The 21,163-nt window shown below is 41.7% G+C and overlaps 3 protein-coding genes across 3 annotated transcripts; 1 reads left to right on the forward strand and 2 right to left on the reverse strand.

Moving 5' to 3' along the window:
- Positions 1–858: 858 nt before the first annotated feature.
- Positions 859–4,615, reverse strand: LOC133896077 (uncharacterized). The gene is made up of 5 exons (XM_062336585.1): positions 4,364–4,615; positions 3,012–3,977; positions 2,718–2,890; positions 2,009–2,200; positions 859–1,683 (listed from the first exon to the last, which is right to left on the reverse strand). Exons 1-5 carry the CDS (start codon positions 4,491–4,493, stop codon positions 1,081–1,083), a joined length of 2,064 nt encoding a protein of 687 aa, XP_062192569.1. The 5' UTR covers positions 4,494–4,615; the 3' UTR covers positions 859–1,080.
- Positions 4,616–10,432: 5,817 nt separating this feature from the next.
- Positions 10,433–14,517, reverse strand: LOC133896164 (protein NTM1-like 9). The gene is made up of 7 exons (XM_062336710.1): positions 14,147–14,517; positions 13,204–13,490; positions 12,590–12,916; positions 12,162–12,449; positions 11,385–12,023; positions 11,110–11,200; positions 10,433–11,015 (listed from the first exon to the last, which is right to left on the reverse strand). The coding sequence occupies exons 1-7, from the start codon at positions 14,313–14,315 to the stop codon at positions 10,807–10,809; spliced, it is 2,010 nt and encodes a 669-aa protein (XP_062192694.1). The 5' UTR covers positions 14,316–14,517; the 3' UTR covers positions 10,433–10,806.
- A 2,024-nt stretch (positions 14,518–16,541) lies between these two features.
- Positions 16,542–18,574, forward strand: LOC133894947 (uncharacterized). Its single transcript, XM_062335147.1, has 3 exons — positions 16,542–16,605; positions 16,684–17,224; positions 18,121–18,574. The coding sequence occupies exons 2-3, from the start codon at positions 16,702–16,704 to the stop codon at positions 18,534–18,536; spliced, it is 939 nt and encodes a 312-aa protein (XP_062191131.1). The 5' UTR covers positions 16,542–16,605; positions 16,684–16,701; the 3' UTR covers positions 18,537–18,574.
- Positions 18,575–21,163: the final 2,589 nt, after the last annotated feature.

Genomic DNA, 21,163 nt, shown 5'->3' on the forward strand with positions numbered 1-21,163 from the left:
TATGTATGCACATAATCTTAATATGTAGACGATAGTAATACGAACCTAACAAATTTTTTTTTATATTTTTTGAGTTTTAGATATTTTTCTGTATATTTTAGATTATTTTAGCTGAATTATCAATATAACTATTATATCTTTCGCTATTTTTCTGAAATTTTTCAAAAAATTATATTATAAATGTAAATATACAGATATGTATATGCATACATATACGTGTGTGTATATATATATATATACATACACACACATACATAGGATCATATAAACAGTAGCTACATTGTCTTTTCCCATAGAATCGCTCCGATCCTTGGAGCTTTAATATATAGTATTGATAAGATATGTGTCCTACTTAATAATTGCAATAATTAGTTCCTTTAGATGAAATACAAAGCTATAGTACTCTTTGTAGTCACAAGACAAATCCCATAGATCCATAACCCCACTAGTTATAACATTAATACTGTAAATTTTTATTTTGTTGACTAAGAAAGGAATTCATTATCGTATTAATCTTTCAGTTGGCGACACCAAAAAAGCTATTACCTAACTTGCTTTCTAGTTTTATAATCCTGTTGACATGGCAGTTTCCAGTACATCCAAATCATGCAAGGAGTTCCCTGTTAACAATTTTTCCGTAGACCACTACACTAAATTGATTTATAAATCAACTATAAGGTCAAATAGAACTAAATCATGTAATGGGGTTAGTGACAGAAATTTCGAATCGTGGTTGCTCAACTGCGAGAGTAACAATACTGCTGTAAGATTTGACTTTGATTATACAAGGAATTAAGGATCATATATAGCATTTGTATAGTAGTAATTGCACTTAAATACTAGCTTAGATAATTAATATACTCATCAAAGTTATGATTTATAAGAATTGTTCCGAAGACAAGATAAATAAGGTGGTTCTGCTTTTCACAGGCTGGAGCAGCACCATTTTGCCATGCCGTGTCATACTGCCGTTTTCATCAGCCTTGTCAAGCAAAATAACACCCAGAGCATTCGCAGTTGCTCATATACGTACAGTAGTCAGTAGCTATATATGCATCTGGCTGGCAGATCTCTTCAGCTTCAGGCGATTTCATCCTTCAGCACACGATCCCAGTCAGACGATCCAAACTCACAACTGCCACACAAAATGCCATCCCTTCCAGTGATATGTGAGAGTGATGACATTCCATCTAAAGTGCTTGCGTTCAACCCCCTGGGAGCCCTATTTTGCGCCAGTTGTAGACCAGGATGCACATAACGACGGGTGCCAGTTTCTTCCAAGCCTGACAGGAAATGTTCACCCTGAATATTCTTGGGCACAGTGATGTTGCCTTTTGATCTTGATACAACACTGTTGTCTCCTGACTGAGTAAAGTCACCAGCATAAACGAGGTTTTGACTCTTTCTTGCTCCAGGATGACCTTTCAGCATCGGTGGGCAAGCTATGGCAGATCCATAAGAATTACTTGGATCTGTATCCATATCACACAGCTGGAAAGAAGGATTTCTTGGACCCCCACCAATATGAGCCATGTTGGACTCTAGGTCAATTTCCATACGAGCTTGTTTCAGTTGATACTTCAACTCACAATTTACACGTTCTGCATCGATCCACAAACTCTTATAGACAAGAACCTGTGAGTGATCCTCCTCACAGGCCTTTGGGAAATTGTTGACTGAAGGCTGGTCAATCAGTAATAATAGCATGTGAGATAGTGTAAAACAGAGAGTAATAATTAAACTACCTCATTTGTATGTGAGTTTAGCAATAAAATCCTTATGGGTCTGATCACAAGGTTATAAAAGAAATAGGCTAAGAATCATAAGATATTTTTTAAGAAAAAAACACAAACCCAAAATTCTTTTACACGGATCATCTAAAAATTGCCAAACAGACCTTTCGTCACGTCTCTTGAAATTTGCACTTACTGGGAGACAAAATGTTTAAAGAAACTCTGCAACATTTCATAAACAATAAAAGTGACTTACGATGTGTAGAAAAGGTTACCTGGTACCCTTTCAAGCTGTTTTGCCCAAAGTTATCGAGCAAATGACTAGAATCAGCTAGATTAGAAATAATTATGCTTTTTCCATCTGCAGTGTAACTACCATTGCAGTTTCCTGCAACAGATTTTGAAACTGCATTCTGAGAATGGTGAGCCTTTAGTCCTGCCTTGTCAGAAGCGCCCATAACAGGACCCTAGTAAGAACCAAAACAGAAGGTTTACAGACACTGATTTAAATCGCACAATAAGATTGCAAGTCTTACTAGTTTTAAAATTCTTATCTGTTATTTGACAAGTGGCAAAAGTGAGAATTTTCTAGGATAGTCATTATTTTCAGTTAAAATAAAAGTAAAATTCACAGCACCAGGAATCATACAGTTCACATATCTTACAGATACTGACACAAAATAGGATTAACGAAAAATTCACAGTCATTCTTTCCAAAAGGATATCATATAAACAAAAATTAGCACCAAAGGCAAAATGAGGTTCAAATTGAAGCAAAAGGAGAATAAATCAGAATAGTTTAGCTTAATCATGTCCTCTTATGTCACAATAGATAAGCTGGAAAAATATCTAATAGTTGTATAAAGGAGGAGGCCACAAAAACTGCAAGTTGCATGATGTGTATATGGTCGACAGAATGTATTTTCACATGTTACAGTATACTGAACTGACAAGAATTTGAAGAAAAACCCAAAAACGAAGCACCTTTCTTGCTTTATGAAGGTAACTCTGAAGATTCTCAATTATTGATTGAAGGAGGTTGTGGTCATGCTCCTCTAGCTCAATTTCATCAGAATAATTGTTCCGTAGCACCTCCGACAGACTCTCAATTGCCTTCAGAATTCCTGATATGTTCCTTCCAGTTGAAGAACAGGAACCTGTAATTGTGCCAAATAGATAATAGATTATGCATAAGAAAATCCAGAGAAGGAAAAACTAATGTGAAATATCAAGCATCAGGTGAAATCATATAGAATATTTAGATGGAGTTAGACAAACCATGGCTAGTATTTGATTTCCTAACCGATGACGGGATAAAATCGCAAGCAGCAGTGTTTAGGCCAGATCGCTTCAGGCAATTATCTCTCACTTCCAAACAGTGGTTCTGCTCTGCAATGCATTTTTCTGCCCCATGCTTTGCAAGCTCAAGCTCCTCCCCATCGGAATCTTTTGCCATGTTTGTTTCAATGTCTCCAGGTTTCTTAGGCGGCAATTCAACATGGAGTTGGGAATGGCTTTGCTTACTTTTGCTAGTGACCAAATTTTGAAACTCAGTCGGAGCCTCACAATGTTGAAGAGTGCTAGGGTTTTGCTCCCGTCCTGCATCAAATTCCACTATATCTTGTTTAATCGACTGGGCAGCTGATGTTTGAAGAACATTGAATGAAGAAACACGACAAGCTGAAGCTCCTCGCCAGCATGGTGAATCCACAGAACACTCTGATGGATCTGAATTCACATCATCAGCCACTGAAATACATGAGCTAGCACATGTAGATGGAAGACAAAGAGGCTTCACACTGACAACATGATTTAGCTCTTTGGAGAAAATCATGGTCCCAGTCTCATTATTGCATTCACCATTTTCTCTTATAGCCAATTTGCTCATAGAACCGAAACTGGTGTTGTTAGTTCCTGAAGTTTTATTTGGAGGACTTTTTATCGTCACCGTTGTGTGTTTGCTTCCATTACTTCCCTTCTCTGACTGTTGCTGCTTCAAATCTGAAGCCATCACGATTGATGGTTCTGAAATTATCCCAGAAGTAGAAGAAGTTGAGGATGGATAGACACTGACATGAACTCCAGACGACGAACTTGGCTGACTTTGGTGTATTCCATGTGTACCAGCTGGATAAACAGCGCCACACGATTTCATCCCAATGTATGCTGCCGGCGACACCAAGTGCGATTTTTTGTCTTCTTCATTCATAACAAAGTTATCACTGATCGACCTAGAAGCATCACCTACGCATCCAGAAGGCACAATTAATGCCATCAATGTGAGACAGGTATCAAATTGGACTGCACTGCACTACAAAACCACCAATGATCATGTAATGCATGGTGATGATGATTCGAGACACGCATGGATAAACTCATCTAAGTGGCAATCGAAAGTGAGAGAACTTAAAACCACAGAACAGCAATCTAGGACCTACCCACTGAAAACCCCACTAACGTGCAAGAACCAAGAACCACAAAAAGGTCAAATCTTTCACGAAGCCAACGCACCAAACGTCCCGCAGTAACCCGGGAGCGCAAGAACACGCGTACGATCCGAGAAACGTGGCACCGGAGTACGGTGGACATTAGCAAGAAGAGGTTGGGGATGGGAGAGGATGAAAGGTTACCATCCTGGTGGCGTCCGGGAGGGGCGCAGACCGGGCGCGCGGGGAGGATGAAAGGAGCGGCGTGCGGGGAGAGCGTGGATGATGGGGCGGCGAGAATGGCGGCAGCGGCGGCGGACGAGGAGGAGGTCATCGCCGGCGGGTATGCTCTGGTTGGTCAGGGGTTGGGGTGTAGTGGAGTGGTAGAGTCGTAATAGTGGGGGCAGCGGAGGGGCGTGTGGTTTGGACTTTTCGCCTCTCCGCTCCCCATCCAAAGTAAAGCTTCCGAAAGAAGGATAAAGTTCGTGGGAAATCTATTAAAACTTGAAAAAAATTTGGGTTACACTACTAGTATACAGCTCTAAAAGTCTATAATTTTATATTCTAGCAAAAGGGCTAAGGGCCTTTTTTTTTGCAACATAGGATTATCAACACGCGAATAAAAAAACACAGGATTAGAGTGTCATAGCACCTGAATCCTATCAAATGGAAAAACATAGAAAGTTGTCGAAATGATCATTTGAATGGAACGCAAGAAAAACATAAGAATTGGCAGAGAGACAAATATAAAGAATTTTTTCTAAAAGGTTGGAACTTAGGTTAGAAATCCTTCAAAATTTCTACGAAAGAAGCTATTTCATAGGAATTTCATATAAATTCTAGAGGTTTAATAATTTATTCCAAAGGGCTCTATAGAAATCTTTCCTATAGGATTCAAATTATATAAAATTTCTTTATTTTTGTTTGTTCCAAAGTAGGCCTAACATTAATTTTTCAAGAAAGGCAATTAGCTTTAGTAGGAGTAGGTGAGGACTGAGGAGAGTTGCATGTCTAATGTAAAAACAAGAATGCTTAGAGCCGGATAATATAGACACACTATTGAGCACATGTACAAGAGGTTTTTTCTCCAAAGCAAATTAGCAATAGAAAATGGTTTATGTACCCAAGCGCTCTTGCTGATCTATTCTGCTATTTTGGATTGTGTATGTATTTAATGTTGGGTAATGGGTAGGCTATGGTAGTCTAAAATAAAAAAATTCCTACCGTATTTACTCAGAAAATTATGCTAGTAGGAGATTATAGATCGTTACCGCTCGACACGCAGTGTAGCGAAAGAAGGATTAGAGTAGACTAATTTAATATCGTGCGCGTCAAACTCCTCGAGCAGCTTCTCGATAAGATCCACGACTAGCCATGCACATGTGGTCACACACTCCTCGACCAACTCTAAGCAGATGGTCGTGCTTCTTGATCAGTTCCTCAACCAGCTCTCGATCAGGTCTGTCGCATCCTCGACCAGTTCTAAGTGGTCATGTCGTGCTGTCCGACCAAATCCGAATGGCCGCGTTGTGCTCCGCGATCAGACAAGCAGGTACGTCGACCAGTTCGTCACGGCCAGCGACCAATCCTGAATACGTCACGATCAACTCACCGAGAAGATCAACATCACAATAGTAGCAGCGCCTCTACGGTACCCACACGTACTGGGCAGAAACACTAAGCGCCGATGTGCTAGCACCGCACGTGTGACTAGGGTTTTGGAAGATCTTGTAGAAGGTTGCGGCTAGGATTTCGAAGTGGCTCGACCTTAGCACACCTTACCCACACCTCTCCTTATATAGAGCTCGTCAATGGGCTCCCACGTTGAAAGTCATTTAGAACTCTAACTCCTCATGGATCACAATCCAATCAAAATCCATATATAAATCAAATTCGCATGTTTTGTTCCAACCCATTAAGTGTGTAACCTGTTAAGTTTATGTACAAATGGCTACGACTCGGAAACCCTTTCTGAACCGAAATCAATAGCAGTCACTAGCAGGATATGTTGACTCCAGAGTATACACAAAAGATCATATTGGCTGAATCTTGATCTACACATGTATCGATCCATTTGCCTCACGATGCCAGTTAAGCTCAAGGCGAGATACGTGTCACTCTTGTGATAGCTCGACCATTTACTCGATCAAGTAGTGGATTCATCATGATTAACTCTTTAATCATATTAGCATGGTCATACACTTTCTCAATCCAACTAACTCGAGAGGCTTAGAGATATCTCTCCCGTTATCAAGGAGAGGCAAATTCCATCTTGATTGCTCACACCACGATATGTTGCATGATAAATCCGAAAACTACCTTTATGACTGTCCAGTTACGAAATAGCATTTGACAGCTCCAAAGTATGTCACTACACATGCTGGGAATCAATGACGATCTCAGGTCTAAGGGTCCTGCAGATACACTATTTGAGATAACAACTGATGGCACATCATAATAATAATCCTAGCAGTATCTCAAGGTGGGTCTATCCAATATTATGTTTTCTAACATAAATCTCCACATTATTGACCTAGTATCTCTATACCTATGATCCATAAAACGTGATCATCAATCAATACATATGTTGATCTTATGTATCATCACAATAATATGCGACCAGGGATCGACTAAGAATAACATCATGATATAAAGAAAGAGTTCAATGAATAAGTCACATAATTACCAATCAAAGTAAACGATAATCATTCTTGAAATAACACATTATTCAGAAGTACATTAACATAAACGTGTGATACAATCATCTTTATGACTACCTCTAGAGTATATCACATTCATTTAACATACATATTAAAGAGCCAATTTCATAAAACACCAGGTTTAGAGCCATATGCAACACAGAACACCAGATTTTATTTTCACTTTCACATAGCACCGGTTACATGGACACACCTAACATAAAAACACTGTATTTAACCTCCACAACTACACACATGCAAATGAATGGCTGCAAAATCAGCTAGACCCACCGGTCAGTGAAATACACGCTCTCTCCCCTTCCCAGGGCACGCCCTGTCTTCCTCTCGCACAACCATTATCGATCTTCTCAGTCAAGCGAGGCCATGAGCCACATAAGCAAATTCTATAATACCTTGTCCAGAAAGATTCTTGTGTTATCTCATCCATATCACCTATCTCGTAATCCAATGATTGGACTGAAGAGAAGAGAGAGGGAGTGAACACTTATCATCACAGGGGAGAGAGTCTTTTGTATGATATGGTCCTACAAAATTTGCATCCATGAGCCATAGCAGCTCCTTTGGCATCCGACCGTGCATAGCTGAACAAGCCTGTTGATTGCCCAGGCTCTCGCCACTGAAAGCTCGCCCTCATTTGGCCATATATCGATGTGGATATTAAATCTGGTGTTTTGTGTTACATGTGTTCATATATAATGTTATGTGAAAGAAAAAAAACAAATATGGTGTTTTATGTTACACATGGCTCTAAACATAGTGTTCTCTGAAATTTGCTCCATATAAATCACTTTTGTATAAAACCCTCAACAAACCTTAAAAAACGCATTGAAGCAAAGAAGTTCGGTAGAAACCCATGGTTCAGCGGCCTACTGGTGTTACCAGTGATCTGCCGACTGGGTCATGCCGGGTTGTATATAACAATATTGCTCCAAGCATTTGTATTAGGATCAAAAATTTCAAGGCTGGAGTCGTCGTTATTCCTTCTTTTGTTCAATTGTAAAGTAAAAAATCAATTTAAAATGGTTGTGGTGTGGTCCTTTTCTTACTAAAAATGTTAATGGTACTTTGTGCGAGGCATAAAGATATTCCGTCCAACAATATAGAAATTTCGTAGGCACTACAATTCCTATAAAATCACAGTACAACTACTATACATCCAATCACATCAAGCATGGCCTTTAATTTTTCAAGATCTTTCTATTCAGTAAATGTCGCAAAATTTCATATACTTTGATAAAATTATCTCAAGACTACATATTTAAAGGTGTTGTATTAGGGAATCACAGATTTAGCGACACATATATCACAAAACTATATATTTTAAGGTCCCTTTTCTAACAAAGGAGAAAAATGGATGAATTTATGGACATCAAATCTTATAGGAAAGCTCTTACTAAGCCCTTTGGAACAAAGAAATTAACCTCTAGAATTTCTATGAAATTCCTATATAATGTCTTGCATAGAAATTTTGCAGGATTTCTAGCATGAGTTTAAAGGTGTCGTATCAGGGAATCATAGATTCAGCGACACATATTTCACAAAACTACATATTTTAGACCCCTTTTCTAACAAGAGAAACAAATAGAAGAATTTATAGACATCGAATCATATAGGAAAGTTTCTTATTGAGCCCTTTGGAACAAAAGACTAGACCTCTAGAAATTCTATGAAATTCCTATAGAATGCCTTGCATAGAAATTTCGCAGGATTTCTACCATGAATTTAAAGATGTTATATCAGGGAATCAATAATTCAACGGCACATATATCTCACAAACTACATATTTTAGGCCCCTTTTATAACAAAGGAAAAATGGAGGGATTTTGAAGACATCTAATCCTGTAAAAAAGTTTTTATTGAGCCATTTGGAACAAAGGAATGGGCTTCTAAAATTTCTATGAAATTCTTATAGAATGTATTGCATAGAAATTTTGCACGATTTCCAGTATAAGGTTCAAGCTCATGAAAAAATTCCTGTGGGTCTCGTTTACAATTCTTGTATTTTTCTTATGTTTCATCCAAATAATCGTTAATGCAGTTTTTCTATGTTTTACAATACTCTACTTTGCACTTGCATTTGAAAGGCCATTCTTAGCCTCCGTCCCAGCAAAATAAAAAGCACCATTGTTCTGACGAACTGGCCCTCCCTACAATCGGAGGATAGAAAATCCAGCTTTGTTTGTAGCCGCCTGTGTGGCGGTTAGCTCCAAGGGCCGTGGGCTCCTTCCGATAGAAGGTGTTGTGAAAGGGGACGCATATCCTCTTTTGGTGAAGTTAAGTTATCGAAATATACAGTATTATGAGTCTGATGAACAGTATTCTGTTATTATTTACTATATTTATTCTACTGTTTATAAAGGTACTGTAGCAGATAATCTGTTACGTTCGTTTCAGATCTAACGGTTTAGTACAGCTAATGTCATGACACTATTCATTCTCGGACTCTCCAACACAGCTCAATCCTAAATTAGAATGTCAGAACAAGAGACACAAAATCTGATAGAAGCTTCTTTCTTTATTGTAATGAACAATTGGTGCGTATACATAGTTCTCATAAAGTCTCATACTAAAAAACCGTTTTAGCAAAATTCCACCCGTAAACCGAATAGGACGGGTCCCAGTCTCTCCTTTGAGGAGAGATCGGTTTCCAACGGAAGGAACCGTCCCAATTTCGCCTTGCCTGGTGCGGAAAATATCGAGCAGGATAGCCGAACCAACCAAAGCTGGTAACAAGACTTGACAGCAACAAAGCGAAGCAACCGACACCACATCAAAAGGCACATGAGCACGTCAACCACAACGTTTAGGTAACGGCATCCAAATCACAGATTGAGTGGAAATATTGTACCTGTTTCAATTTAGACACTAAATCAAGATTAGTAAGAAATATAAACTCTAGGAATTTTTTTAGGCTTTAGTTTAAATCTGTACTTAAATCCTAGGGATTCGGAACCTAAAACTCTATTCCAAACGGAGTCCAAAAACTCTTTCCAAACAGACCCTTGCATGTGTACGAAGCTTTCAAGTTAAAATTCAATATATTACTTTAGTAATAGAAATAAAAAATTTGACAAGGAAAGACATGAACCCTCTATCCCAGGATCATCAGCCTTGTTCCAAGCAAAAAAAAAAAAACTGCCTTGTTCCCTCACAATGCATCTTCATTTATTCACCTTTGAGCTCTAATCCTTGTGTCATTCCGATTTTTTGACCACGATTTACTTTTCGTTCTACTTTTTTTTCTTTTAGCAAACTGCAGAATCAGAATTAACCGGACCACAAAACATAGCTCTTTAACGTTCATAAAGTACCAAACATGTTACAGGAAACTTCAGGTGCAGAGAGGAAAACTTCCGCTGCAATCTCTTCAGATCCTCACCACACGTGCAGAAAGCAGCAAATAAATCCTATGCATTCAGATTTCTGTACCCAGATAGATACTAGCATTTCTTTACCACGAAAACAAAGTCATTGGACCCTCTCATCAGAATGGCATATGGCAACACACGAACAAGATCATGCTACTACCAGGAAGTAAAAATTGCAAAATCTATTTACAAGAACAAGAAGCGACATTAGTAGATATATTAGTAGGTTCAGGCTTTTTGAAGTGCACCCGTCTAACAGGGTCTTGCTACATAGTAAATACATCAGAAAGGAAACAAAAACGACGGCCGAAGGCATGATTTACAAACTACACAACAGCTACGACATTAGTTACCAACATCTGCAACAACAGCAAAAGAAAAACTAGGACGTACTAAGGCCTCTGCGATAGCAGTTCTCACTGCTTCCTCCCCTCTCATTTGCTACATCTTTTTTCTGCTGCCTCAGCACGCCGTAGGGGAACAAACACCAGGATGCCTTACAGCCAGGTAAACGCATGCCGTAAGACACATCATATACACCAGGCCAATGTCGGGAACCTTATGTTCCATACACCCCAACACAGAGGAGCAACAGCAGAGCCCCCGAAAGAACCAGCAAGGTGATGTACGATTGGAAGCCTCCCTTCTGCCTTGGTGCTCTCACGTGTGAATCGAGACCATCCTCCTGCTTGATATCCTTGTCGGTTTTTTCAGAATTCTTCCGCAGCCTTGGAAAAGATTTAGCTTCTGGAACGGTCATTTCAGCATCTGCAATGCAACAACATATCGTGTAGACTTAGCAAAAGCAAGAATTTCAGCAATCACAGCTACACAACATACAATAGTTCCGAAGCCTCATTACCATGTTCAGGCTTGTTCTTCTGCTCATCATCATGGCAATTGCTGGATAGATCAACACTTTCAGCAAAGTTTGTGTGCGCATCCTCTTCAATCTGGCAAAACATCAAAAGGAAATTGGCATGCCATCATTTGTTAACAAACAGGTAAGAGTTCATAAGAATGCACAACAAATGGCATACAGTTAATGATAAAAATTTAGGGAATATCCTAGGTTTAAGAATCCATTGCTACAAAAAAAAATGTATATTTAATTTCAGAGTAACAAAAAAAACTCACCTCAGCTTTCTCTGCTTTGTGTTGACTTTCTGTTTCGTCTATGATGCAGCTTGATGAATCATCAATACTAGGACATAACTGAAGCCGCACCCTTTTCATGGCAGTTCCCTGTTGATTGAATGGATTATCTGAGATTGGATTTGGAACATGGCGTCGGCTTCTAATAACAATCCCTGTTGACTCAGCCTCATCTCCATCAGAAAGAAGATCCTTCTCTGCAGTTGACTCATCCACGGTTCCATTCAAATACTCGGAGGTTACAATACATGATGTTTCATCTTCACACTCATTGTTAGTTACACTCCCTCCACTCTCAACATTGGCAGGCCAAGTTTCCTGTAGCCTGAGCCTCCTTGGCGCATTGCCCTGATGAGAAAACAGATAGTTTGACTGCACAGTGGACTGTAACTGCCGAGGCATAACGGTAACCCCAGTTCCTTGGATGGCCCTTGAATCTTCCATGGTATTGAAAAAATCTTGCAAGGACTCCGCTCCAGAGTCCACAGAAAGTACATCCTGCTCAGTGGTGTCATAAGGAAGCAATGGTGTATTTTCATATAACCCACTCAGTTGTGGGTTTGGCTCATCCGGAATGAAACTTAAACCTGCCAACCAGCTTTGATCATCTAAAAACTCACCCTGCAAAGAGAACAAAGATAAGGATGTAGACATTAACTATGACCTAAACATCAGATGACAAGGAAGAACAGAGATAAGGATGTAGACATTAACTATGGCCTACACATCAGATGACAAGAAAGAACAGAAATCCATTACCTGCATAATCCCATGGTTCTCAAACTCAGTAGGCATAATTCCAGTGTCTGAATCATACTGAACTTTTGATGTTGTCGATGAATGCTCATCAAGATCAGCAAGTGTTTGATTCAAGAAATCATCCAGATTCATATTGCCATCAAAACCAACAGTTCCTTGCTGGAAATCAGTGAAGAGGGCATTTTCTTCATTTGTTAGAATGAGGGCACTATTGGACGCAAAATTGCTAGGACCACCGTTTTTCTGTGAATCAACTAACTGAGCCAAAGCACCAAGTGAAGGATCAACCTGCTTGGAATTATATAGATGACACAAATCGTTAGACGAACTTTGGTATATAGGAAGGTAACAGGTTGGTAAAAGTGCGGTAAAATGCTGAATGCTATGCTAATAGAGGTTTAACAGGCTCTTTACTCAGTTATGATCACCTTAGCTAATCCATTAAGATGTCCGTGGAGAGGCACCTGGGAAACACTTGCTGCATTCACTGCCAAGTTATCAGTTATGTCTGCCAGCCACCTTTCCATCGGTACAGCATGAGTTTCAGCAGAATTTGGCAAGCCAATTGGGCTTTCATGCAGAGCAGACTTTGGAGATTCCTTATTTAAGGGTATATTTGCTTCATCATTTGCCTCCATGTCAGGTGTCGAACGAGAAGGAGTAGGAGAATAGCCACTTCTATCCATTTCCTCTGGGCTGGGACGCTCACTTTTCTCCTCTTGCTTCCGGAACAGGCGATAAAGGACATAACCACCCTGAACGCACCAGATACATAAGCATCAGGTAAAGAAATAACTATTGGACATGAGAAGCAAAACGCTCATTTTCTACGTGCTTATTACTAACTGCAAAGAAAGTTGTAGCTCTAATAGCTTAAGAGTTCAGTTTATTTTACAGCTGGAATCAAACTACAAGACTCTGTTATATTTCTCAAATACACAAAACCAAACTATGAAGCACACATACGTACCAGCATTTCCACTAAAAAACTTGACAGAAGTACACTGCACCGAGAAGATGAAGGAAACAGATAACTTCATACCTGCTCACCGGACTCAAACTCCGGCTCGGTGGTGCGGTACTCGTGCATGATCCACCCTGTACGCTCTCCCTTTGGGGCACGTCCGCGGTGGAACACGAGGGTCTTCTTCATTCCGATGATATGCTGCTTCCGCTTGTCACCCTTGGACTTGATCTGTCTGTCCTTCCCAGTCGCCTTCCAGTAGCCGGCCTCCGTTGCCCTGTTCGACCTGCTTCCGTTCGGGTACTTGCGATCCTTGGGCGCGAAGAAGAACCATTCCGGATCATCCGAACGGATCAAAGATTTATCTGCATACACACGTCACCAAGACCGCATCAGGAAATGGAATCATCTTTCTGGGAGTTTGACACGCGAATTAACAAAATTAGCGCTGTCGTCAAGGATTTCGACTGCGCCAAACAAAATCGCATCTTGGAAAAGGGGCACAGTATTAAATAAAGGATTTAGCAGAGTTCGAGGGAATCGCATCAAATTAGCACACCGAGAGAATTGTTTCCGAAGAAACTAGTAAATCGCATCAAATCCCCACACAGCAAGATGCAAAACGAAGGAAACAGCTCGAAAAACACCCGCTTTGTTTGCATATAAAGCGTCAGAATCCCGCACCAAGAAGGTTCATGTAGTGGCTAGCGACCGAAACACGGATAAGAAAGAATCGCAGGAATGATACCAGATTGATCAAAATGGCACGTTTCCAGCCAGGGCGAGTCCAAGAAATGGGACAGACGACAACATTTAGACAGCAACCAGAACTCAATCACGACAAAAAAAACTGCAAAGGAAACCCCAAAATACTAAAAAAATCCCAGAAGTCAAGAGCATCAGAGCTCATCGCCAAGAACCGAACCCACCAAACACCTAACGCAAAGAAAAACAAGGGGAAGAAATCAAAAGAAGAACCGGGCCGCAAGAGGACGATCAAAGGCGACGAAAGCAGCAGTACCTGGGAGGTCCCACGGCTCGCACTTGCAGACGTCAATCTCGGGGACAACCTCGGCCTCGGAGTTGATCTGGCCGGTGATCTTGCCCTTGAGGTAGTGCCGGATCAGCTCCTCGTCGGTGGGGTGGAAGCGGAACCCCAGTGGTAGCGCCTTGAGCTCCATCACCGTCATCTCCTCTCCTCAAGACGAAATCCTAGAGATCCCAGGTGGGATTCGCGTTCGTGGCGGCAGGGATATACTTAGCGGCGAAGGAAGCGGGGGGATGCTGAGTGGGAGTGTAATTGGATTAAGGCTTGGTCGGATTGGATTGGGGATTTTAGGGGCGAGGGGAGGCGGAGGGGGAGCAGACGTGATGGGGAAGAAAGCGAGTGGCTTTACCGCGTCGCGGAATTTCCTCTGCATATACGCGCCGCGTACGAGATGGTCCCCCTCCTCCCCGCGGTATTACGCCTCTGCCACTGCCGGCTGGACCACTCTTCCCTTCTCATTTCCTTTTCCTTTTGGAGACATTTCTCAAATAGAAGTTTGTATTTGGCAATGTTTTGTTTGGTTTTCGTTGGGTTTTTGCGTCCAGTGCGAAGATTTTGGTTACCACATATGCATGGGCTCTGTTTTATTTTAGGAGGTATTCTTATTTTAGGATTTATTTAGATCAATGATTGTAGCTACCCACTAAACCATGGGTGTTGAACATCAGCATGGACGATTGTTTGGTTGAGCGCTAAAATATTAGCTCCCCCAGACTAGTATTGAGTCGCGCATTCATTTTAACGCCCACGCACGAGCGAGACAGCGGTGACGAAATCGTTGCCAATTCTTTGTCGAGCCAGCGATTTGGCGTGGTGGCGCTGGGCGCAATCCAAATGTGCCCTTATCCTGTGAGCTTTGGAATTCTTTGCCTTTTCCCTGTCACTGCTCCATGCTGCTGCCACTGTGCAGAAAATCCCTGCACCGATCAATCAGTTTTGCCGTGGATTCTCAATCTCAGCTAGCACGATCAATCTGCACCTACACATATTTGCAGCGTATCTCTGTCAGACTTTCTCAACCAATGAATCGGACAATACCAGAAGTACTGGTACTAGAAGCTTTGAAAATTATACTCCACACGCTAATATCTTGAGCAGACGCGCTAAGAATACTGTCACCTACCACTACAGTCTTCAGTGCTGCAGCTGGCACGGTCTTTGCTAACACAAGGGATAAATACAACAGTTTTAAATTTGAGATAGCTTCGAACATCGAAAAGTAGTAGTGCCAAGAGTTTCAAACTTTCATTCAGTTTCTCGAGAAAGTAGTGGTAGCAAAATGAAGGGTTGCTGTCAACTGCAGCATCGATTAATTAAAAAAACGGTCGTAGCTGCTGGGCGACGAAATGGATTTTGGGATTTATTGAGCCCAGCTTTTTGGAGTTGTTCAAAAGTCCCTCTACGCAATTCTTCGGAGTTTCGACATGTAAGTGGGTAATTGAGTGCAAGAGTGCGACGGCAGTATTTTGAAGCGACATCGGGTAAAAGTGTAAAACAATTCTAACGCGCCATCCTCATGTTCCCATTAGGCAGGTAGCTATCGCTTTTGTTTGGCGATTGCGACTCGGAAGGCATGCATGGTCTGGAATGACATCCCTATTATTATTGATGCTAAACATGACCAAAATTGAACCAAAGTTTGCGACCCTCGAATTTTACCAAAATATTATTGCTGCAGAAGATAGCCAAAATTTTACTAAAGTTTGCGAGCATCGAATTTTACCAAAGTATTATTCCTGCAAAATATGGCCAAATTTACCAAAGTTCGTGACCGTCGAATTTTACTAAAGTAAGGACCCTGCCTGTAAAGATGGCCAAATGGGCCGTGCTTACTGGGCCGGCCCGAGCCGAGATGGACCGGGCCGGCACGGCGGGCCGGCACGGCACGGCCCGGCCGAGTCGGGCCGACACGGGCACGGCCCGGCCCACGGGCGGCACGGGCCCGGCACGGCCCGGCTCAGGCACGGCTGGCCCAGGAGGCACGGCCGGGCCGGGCCGGCACGACACGCGGCGGCCCATCACGGCACGGCACGGCCCACCGCGGGGGGCACGGCCCGGCCGGCACGTGGGGCACGATGGGCCTGCGGGGGCACGCGGGTTAACGGGTTAAACGGGCCGGGAACGGCCCGTTTAACCCGTTAACCCGATATTTTTGAATTTTATAGCCGTTTTGTGACCGTTTGAACTCCAAAAAATTCAAAAAAAATTGCAAAAATCACCATTTTTCACCTATAAATAGAGGAGCACCTTGCCCTTCCATTCCACACCAGCAACACCATTTTCTCTCTTGTTTCCTCCTCTCATTCTTGTCTCAAAGTTCGTGAGAATTAGCGATAATTTGGCAAAATTAGTTTGAATTGTTGCAAAAAAATCTGAGCAATTCCAAAATCGTCATCCTGCTGATTTGCTATCTTGAAGTTGAAGAAATCTTGGTGATTTTTTTGCATCGTTGTTGAGTCTTATTTTATTATTTGATTATTTCTAACTCTGAATATTTGCAATTTTTGTAGTGTCATTCGACATTGATCATGGATGCCGGTGATCATGATACATCCATAGATCATGATTTTTTTCTCCAAGGACTCACAGGGGACTACGGCCCCTTTGATACTAGTGCTGCAGGTGATGATGGACCCGACGGTGAACCTCCGGTTGGTTCACATCCAGATCCAGGTGATGCAGCAGGAGTGCCATCGTCAGGCTCTACAAGTGCGCACACATTAGCAAGCAGCGGGTCTAAAAGATCAAGAGCCGGTACTTCCGAAGTTTGGCAAGACTTTGAAAGGATCTACAAAGAGGAAGATGAGGTAAGTGTCAGGTATGCTAAGTGTTATATTTGTAAAAATAAATTATCTGCAAAGCCCTCGGGTGGAACGGGGCACTTGAAGAGGCACGCCATAAGTTACAAGCGAAAGAGTGGAGCAGCCATGAAGCAGACGGTGTTGCAGTACAACCCCGACGGCTCTGTTCATCATTGGGAGTACGACTCTGCCAATGCTCGAAAAGAGCTATGTCGCTTCATTGCAAGAGCGGATCTACCACTCAATATCGGTGAGTCTGCTGCATTTGAAGATTACATTAAGCAAGCTCATAATCCTAGGTTCACGCATGTTTCTAGACAGACAACTAGTAGGGATATGGTAAAATACTACAATACGTGTCGTAGCAAACTTAAAGAAATGTTGCAAACATGTACATTTTCAGTTGCTTTGACCTCGGACATATAGGCAAGTAGGGCTAGAGAGGATTATCTTAGTGTGGTTGCTCATTTTGTTAATAATGATTGGGAATTAGAAAAGAGAATAATAGGTTTTCGCTTGATTGACAACGCGCATACCGGTGAAAATATTGCTGAAAAAATATCTCAAGTAGTTGCAGACTTTGGCCTCACGAATAAAATATTTTCTATCACTTTAGATAATGCCGGTGCAAATTCTAGAGCAATGGATATTCTTACTCCGTTGTTTAGTACTTATGCTGAATCTTTCTTGTTACATCAACGTTGTGCTTGTCATATTATCAATCTTATAGTAAAATCCGGTTTGAAGAGGTTATCGCGATACTTAGAAGATTTTCGTACTGCAATATCTTTTGTGAACTCTTTTAACCAACGAATTGCAGCATATAAACAGTATTGTGTTGCAATGGGTGTGCGTCCACGTAAGTTTGCTCTGGACATGCCGGTGAGATGGAACTCTACTTTCTTGATGCTTAAAAATATTATACCATATAAGAGCACATTTGGTGTGTTTATTCATACACATTACCATCAGCATGGGGATCAAACTTTACTCACGGAAGCACATTGGTATGTTGCTGAAAGGATACTGGAGTTTCTTGAATTTTTTTATGATTCAACTGTGAGTTTATGATTCGCCTGCAACGACCTCCACTAGCACCCACAACAAGTAAGAAGACGACAACGTGGGGGAAAATATTTGGTGCAGGTTCTTCATCAAGAAGTTCAGACTCTTCGTCACGATCGTCTACGGGCACCGGAATTCCAACATCCGGAGGGGAGCTAACTACCTTCATCGACAGTGACGTTATCAGCCACGAACAAGAAAACTTCAACATACTGCAATGGTGGCATGAGCACAAGACGAATTATCCAGTCCTTTCACTGTTAGCGCGAGATTTGTTAACGGTTCCTGTATCTACAGTTTCTTCTGAGGCTGCCTTCAGTCTTACAGGAAGGATAATCGAAGAGAGAAGAACAAATCTGTCAAGTGAGATGGTTGAAATACTCACCATAGTAAAGGATTGGGAACAAGCTGAAGCACGAATGCAACACACTGCAGAAAATACTGAGCTTGAAGAATCATTCCAAAATTTGTATCTAGATGCTGATGAGAACGTGTAATTTTAAATTTTCTGAGCTATGTTATACTCTTTTTTCCTTTGCTAGAAAGGTTTTTAATGAGGCAACCTATCAATAAAGCTCATTTTTAGAATTAATCATGTGCCCCTATTATTTCTAAGTTTTTTTATTCATGTTTTTTGTTTATTTTTTTAAAATACCCCCCGCGGCCCCACCCCCACCTACCTCTCCTCTCATCCCTATAAATACCATCTACTCCATCTCAAACTCCACCCTGCCCACCCATCTCTCTTTTCCTATTTGCTAGCCAAGTATCCAGTATTCACTTCACATCAAGAAACTAATTCCATATTTCAATTCATGGATCAAGGCGCCGAGAACTCAGGTGCATGGTCCCAAGTGTGGCAACATTTTGAAAAGGTCTTCAAAGAAATTAACAGGGAACATGTAAGATTTGCTAAGTGTAATATATGCAGTATAGAAATAGGTGCCAGATCTTCACATGGAACGGGACACTTGAGGAAGCATATGAAAAATTGCAAGCAAAATTCTGGGGTTTCTAATGAAACCATGTAATTTTCGGAGCATAATCATTGGTTGTACTCTTTTTTTCCTTCTAGTAGAAAGGTTTTTAACGAGGCAACCAATCAATAAAGATGTTATGTATTTATTTTCCATATTTTTTATTATTTTTTGGATTTTTTTAGCTATTATTTTTGATTTTTTTCTATTTTTTTGAGTGCTGACGGGCCCAACGTGCCTCCACCGTGCCGGCCGGGCCCGTCGTGCCTTCCCGTGCCGGCCGGGCCTGTCGTGCCTTCCCGTGCCGACCTGGCCCGTCGTGCCTCCACCGTGCCGATCGGGCCCGTCGTGCCAAACAGGCCTATCGTGCCTCCACCGTGCCGAACGGGCCCATCGTGCCGAACGGGCCCATCGTGTCGGCCGGGCCCATCGTGCCGATCGTGCCGTGGGCCGGCCCGGCACGGCACGGTGACAGTTGGGCCGTGCCGTGGGCCGACGGCTCGGCACGCGGGCCGGCACGGCACGGCCCGTAACAGTAAATGGGCCAATCGGGCCGTGCCGATTTCGAGCCGTGCCGAGATGGGCCCGTGCCGGGCCGGCCCGATTGGCCCATTTGGCCATCTTTACCTGCCTGTATATCTTCTATTCGGGAAAATCCTAAATTAGATAATATACGTGACCATATTTACTGAAATAGATAATATACTATCGTATTTACAATTTTAGCATCTATATTCGACACCTTGTTTACCGAAAATTGACTTTTAGTACATCGTATGCCAAAAAAAGCATGTCTATGCCATATTCAGCATACGAGGTGTCGAATATGACACTGTACATGTGCCAATTAACAGTGTCATATTCGACACCTCGTATGCCGAATATGGCATGTCTCCGGTTGTCGCCCCTTTGATGCTATCATTTTATGCTGGGAAGTGTTGTATCACAAATTGACTTTAGTGTTTGTTATTTTATGCTGGGACTGGATGCGTCATGTAGCGTCTACCAACAGAGACAGAAAGAGGTGTGTTTCCATTTAATATTTGAAGCTCTGTTATGTGATCACTTCATGTCTAAAGATATAGAGTTAGGATAGAGACGTTATCATTTTATGCTTAAAGTTCTGGTTACTTCTTGTCTAAAGGCTGAGTCACTTCCGTGCGAGTGGCTCGTGGAAGCGAGGGTCTAACTTCTTAATCGTGTGCACACTCCTGGCACGCAACGGAACCAGCTGCAAAGGTATCCAATACATGTACTAAGTAAGTAACTAATTATCGTGGCAATTTAAAAACACATATAATCGTTTTACCTGCTGCCCCATGAAAATCATCCTCCCATATGATTCTTGTCATACCGCAGCTGAAGAAACTCGGGAAGACGACCGTGAGCCATAACAACAATTTCAAGCTTCATGGTTCAATATAAAAACAACATAAGACAACAGCTATTATGTGAATAACAACGATATAATATATTACATGAATATGTATGTGATGTCAGTACCATTACGATATATTACAAAATAGATAGTACAACTAATAGGTGAATAATAATTTAGAATATAAACCATGTATGTGATCAACTTCATAAAACAAACTAAATTGCAACAATTCTAATACAATACAGTCTGATCGTGGCGTGATAGTTTACTGCCGGGTCGAGTAAGTCCTTCTGTCATGATCAGGTTGTTTGCAAATTTTACACTTGCGTAGGCCGTCAACAACATCTGCTGCATCCATATCACCTTACAGCCTCGCGACTCTAGGCCTTCCAGGATCCATGCGTCGTGCTCGGGGATAAGGTACCCACTTAGACCCCTCGATCGCTTTGTAGTTGCTTCTGATGTTGAAGGAACACATCTTAGGAAGCCATGTGCTTCTCAATGCATCGATCGTGAAGTACGGTGATATGTACTGTGATCCGTCATTGCCACCCATGTCCTGCAAGTGGCGAAGACATAGGAGCACAAGATATGGTGCAGTCTTGGCTTATTGCATGTGCACTTCACCTCGTGACGTCCAATTTGATATTATTGCACGGTGTCCCCCGCGTTATACCTTGAAGCATACCTGCGGTGGCACATGACCTCAAATTCATTATTGACCAGGTCGTAGATCCTAGTTCGATAAAAGTGTGTCTTGTTTCTC

The sequence above is a fragment of the Phragmites australis genome, chromosome 16 (genome assembly GCF_958298935.1).
Source record: "Phragmites australis chromosome 16, lpPhrAust1.1, whole genome shotgun sequence".
NCBI classification, from domain to species: Eukaryota; Viridiplantae; Streptophyta; class Magnoliopsida; order Poales; family Poaceae; genus Phragmites; species Phragmites australis.

Excerpts from the sequence above, each read along its gene's own strand:
- LOC133896077 (XM_062336585.1), bottom strand. The coding sequence starts at position 4,493 with ATGACCTCCTCCTCGTCCGCCGCCGCTGCCGCCATTCTCGCCGCCCCA. Across the intron at positions 3,978-4,363 it reads TCCCGGACGCCACCAGGATG|GTGATGCTTCTAGGTCGATC; the intron begins GTAACCTTTCAT and ends CTGGATGCGTAG. Across the intron at positions 2,201-2,717 it reads ACCTTCATAAAGCAAGAAAG|GGTCCTGTTATGGGCGCTTC; the intron begins GTGCTTCGTTTT and ends GGTTCTTACTAG.
- LOC133896164 (XM_062336710.1), bottom strand. The coding sequence starts at position 14,315 with ATGACGGTGATGGAGCTCAAGGCGCTACCACTGGGGTTCCGCTTCCAC. Across the intron at positions 12,450-12,589 it reads ATCTTAATGGATTAGCTAAG|GTTGATCCTTCACTTGGTGC; the intron begins GTGATCATAACT and ends AATTCCAAGCAG. Across the intron at positions 12,024-12,161 it reads AGAACCATGGGATTATGCAG|GGTGAGTTTTTAGATGATCA; the intron begins GTAATGGATTTC and ends TTCTCTTTGCAG.
- LOC133894947 (XM_062335147.1), top strand. The coding sequence starts at position 16,702 with ATGGATGCCGGTGATCATGATACATCCATAGATCATGATTTTTTTCTC. Across the intron at positions 17,225-18,120 it reads GGATCTACCACTCAATATCG|GTTCTTCATCAAGAAGTTCA; the intron begins GTGAGTCTGCTG and ends TATTTGGTGCAG.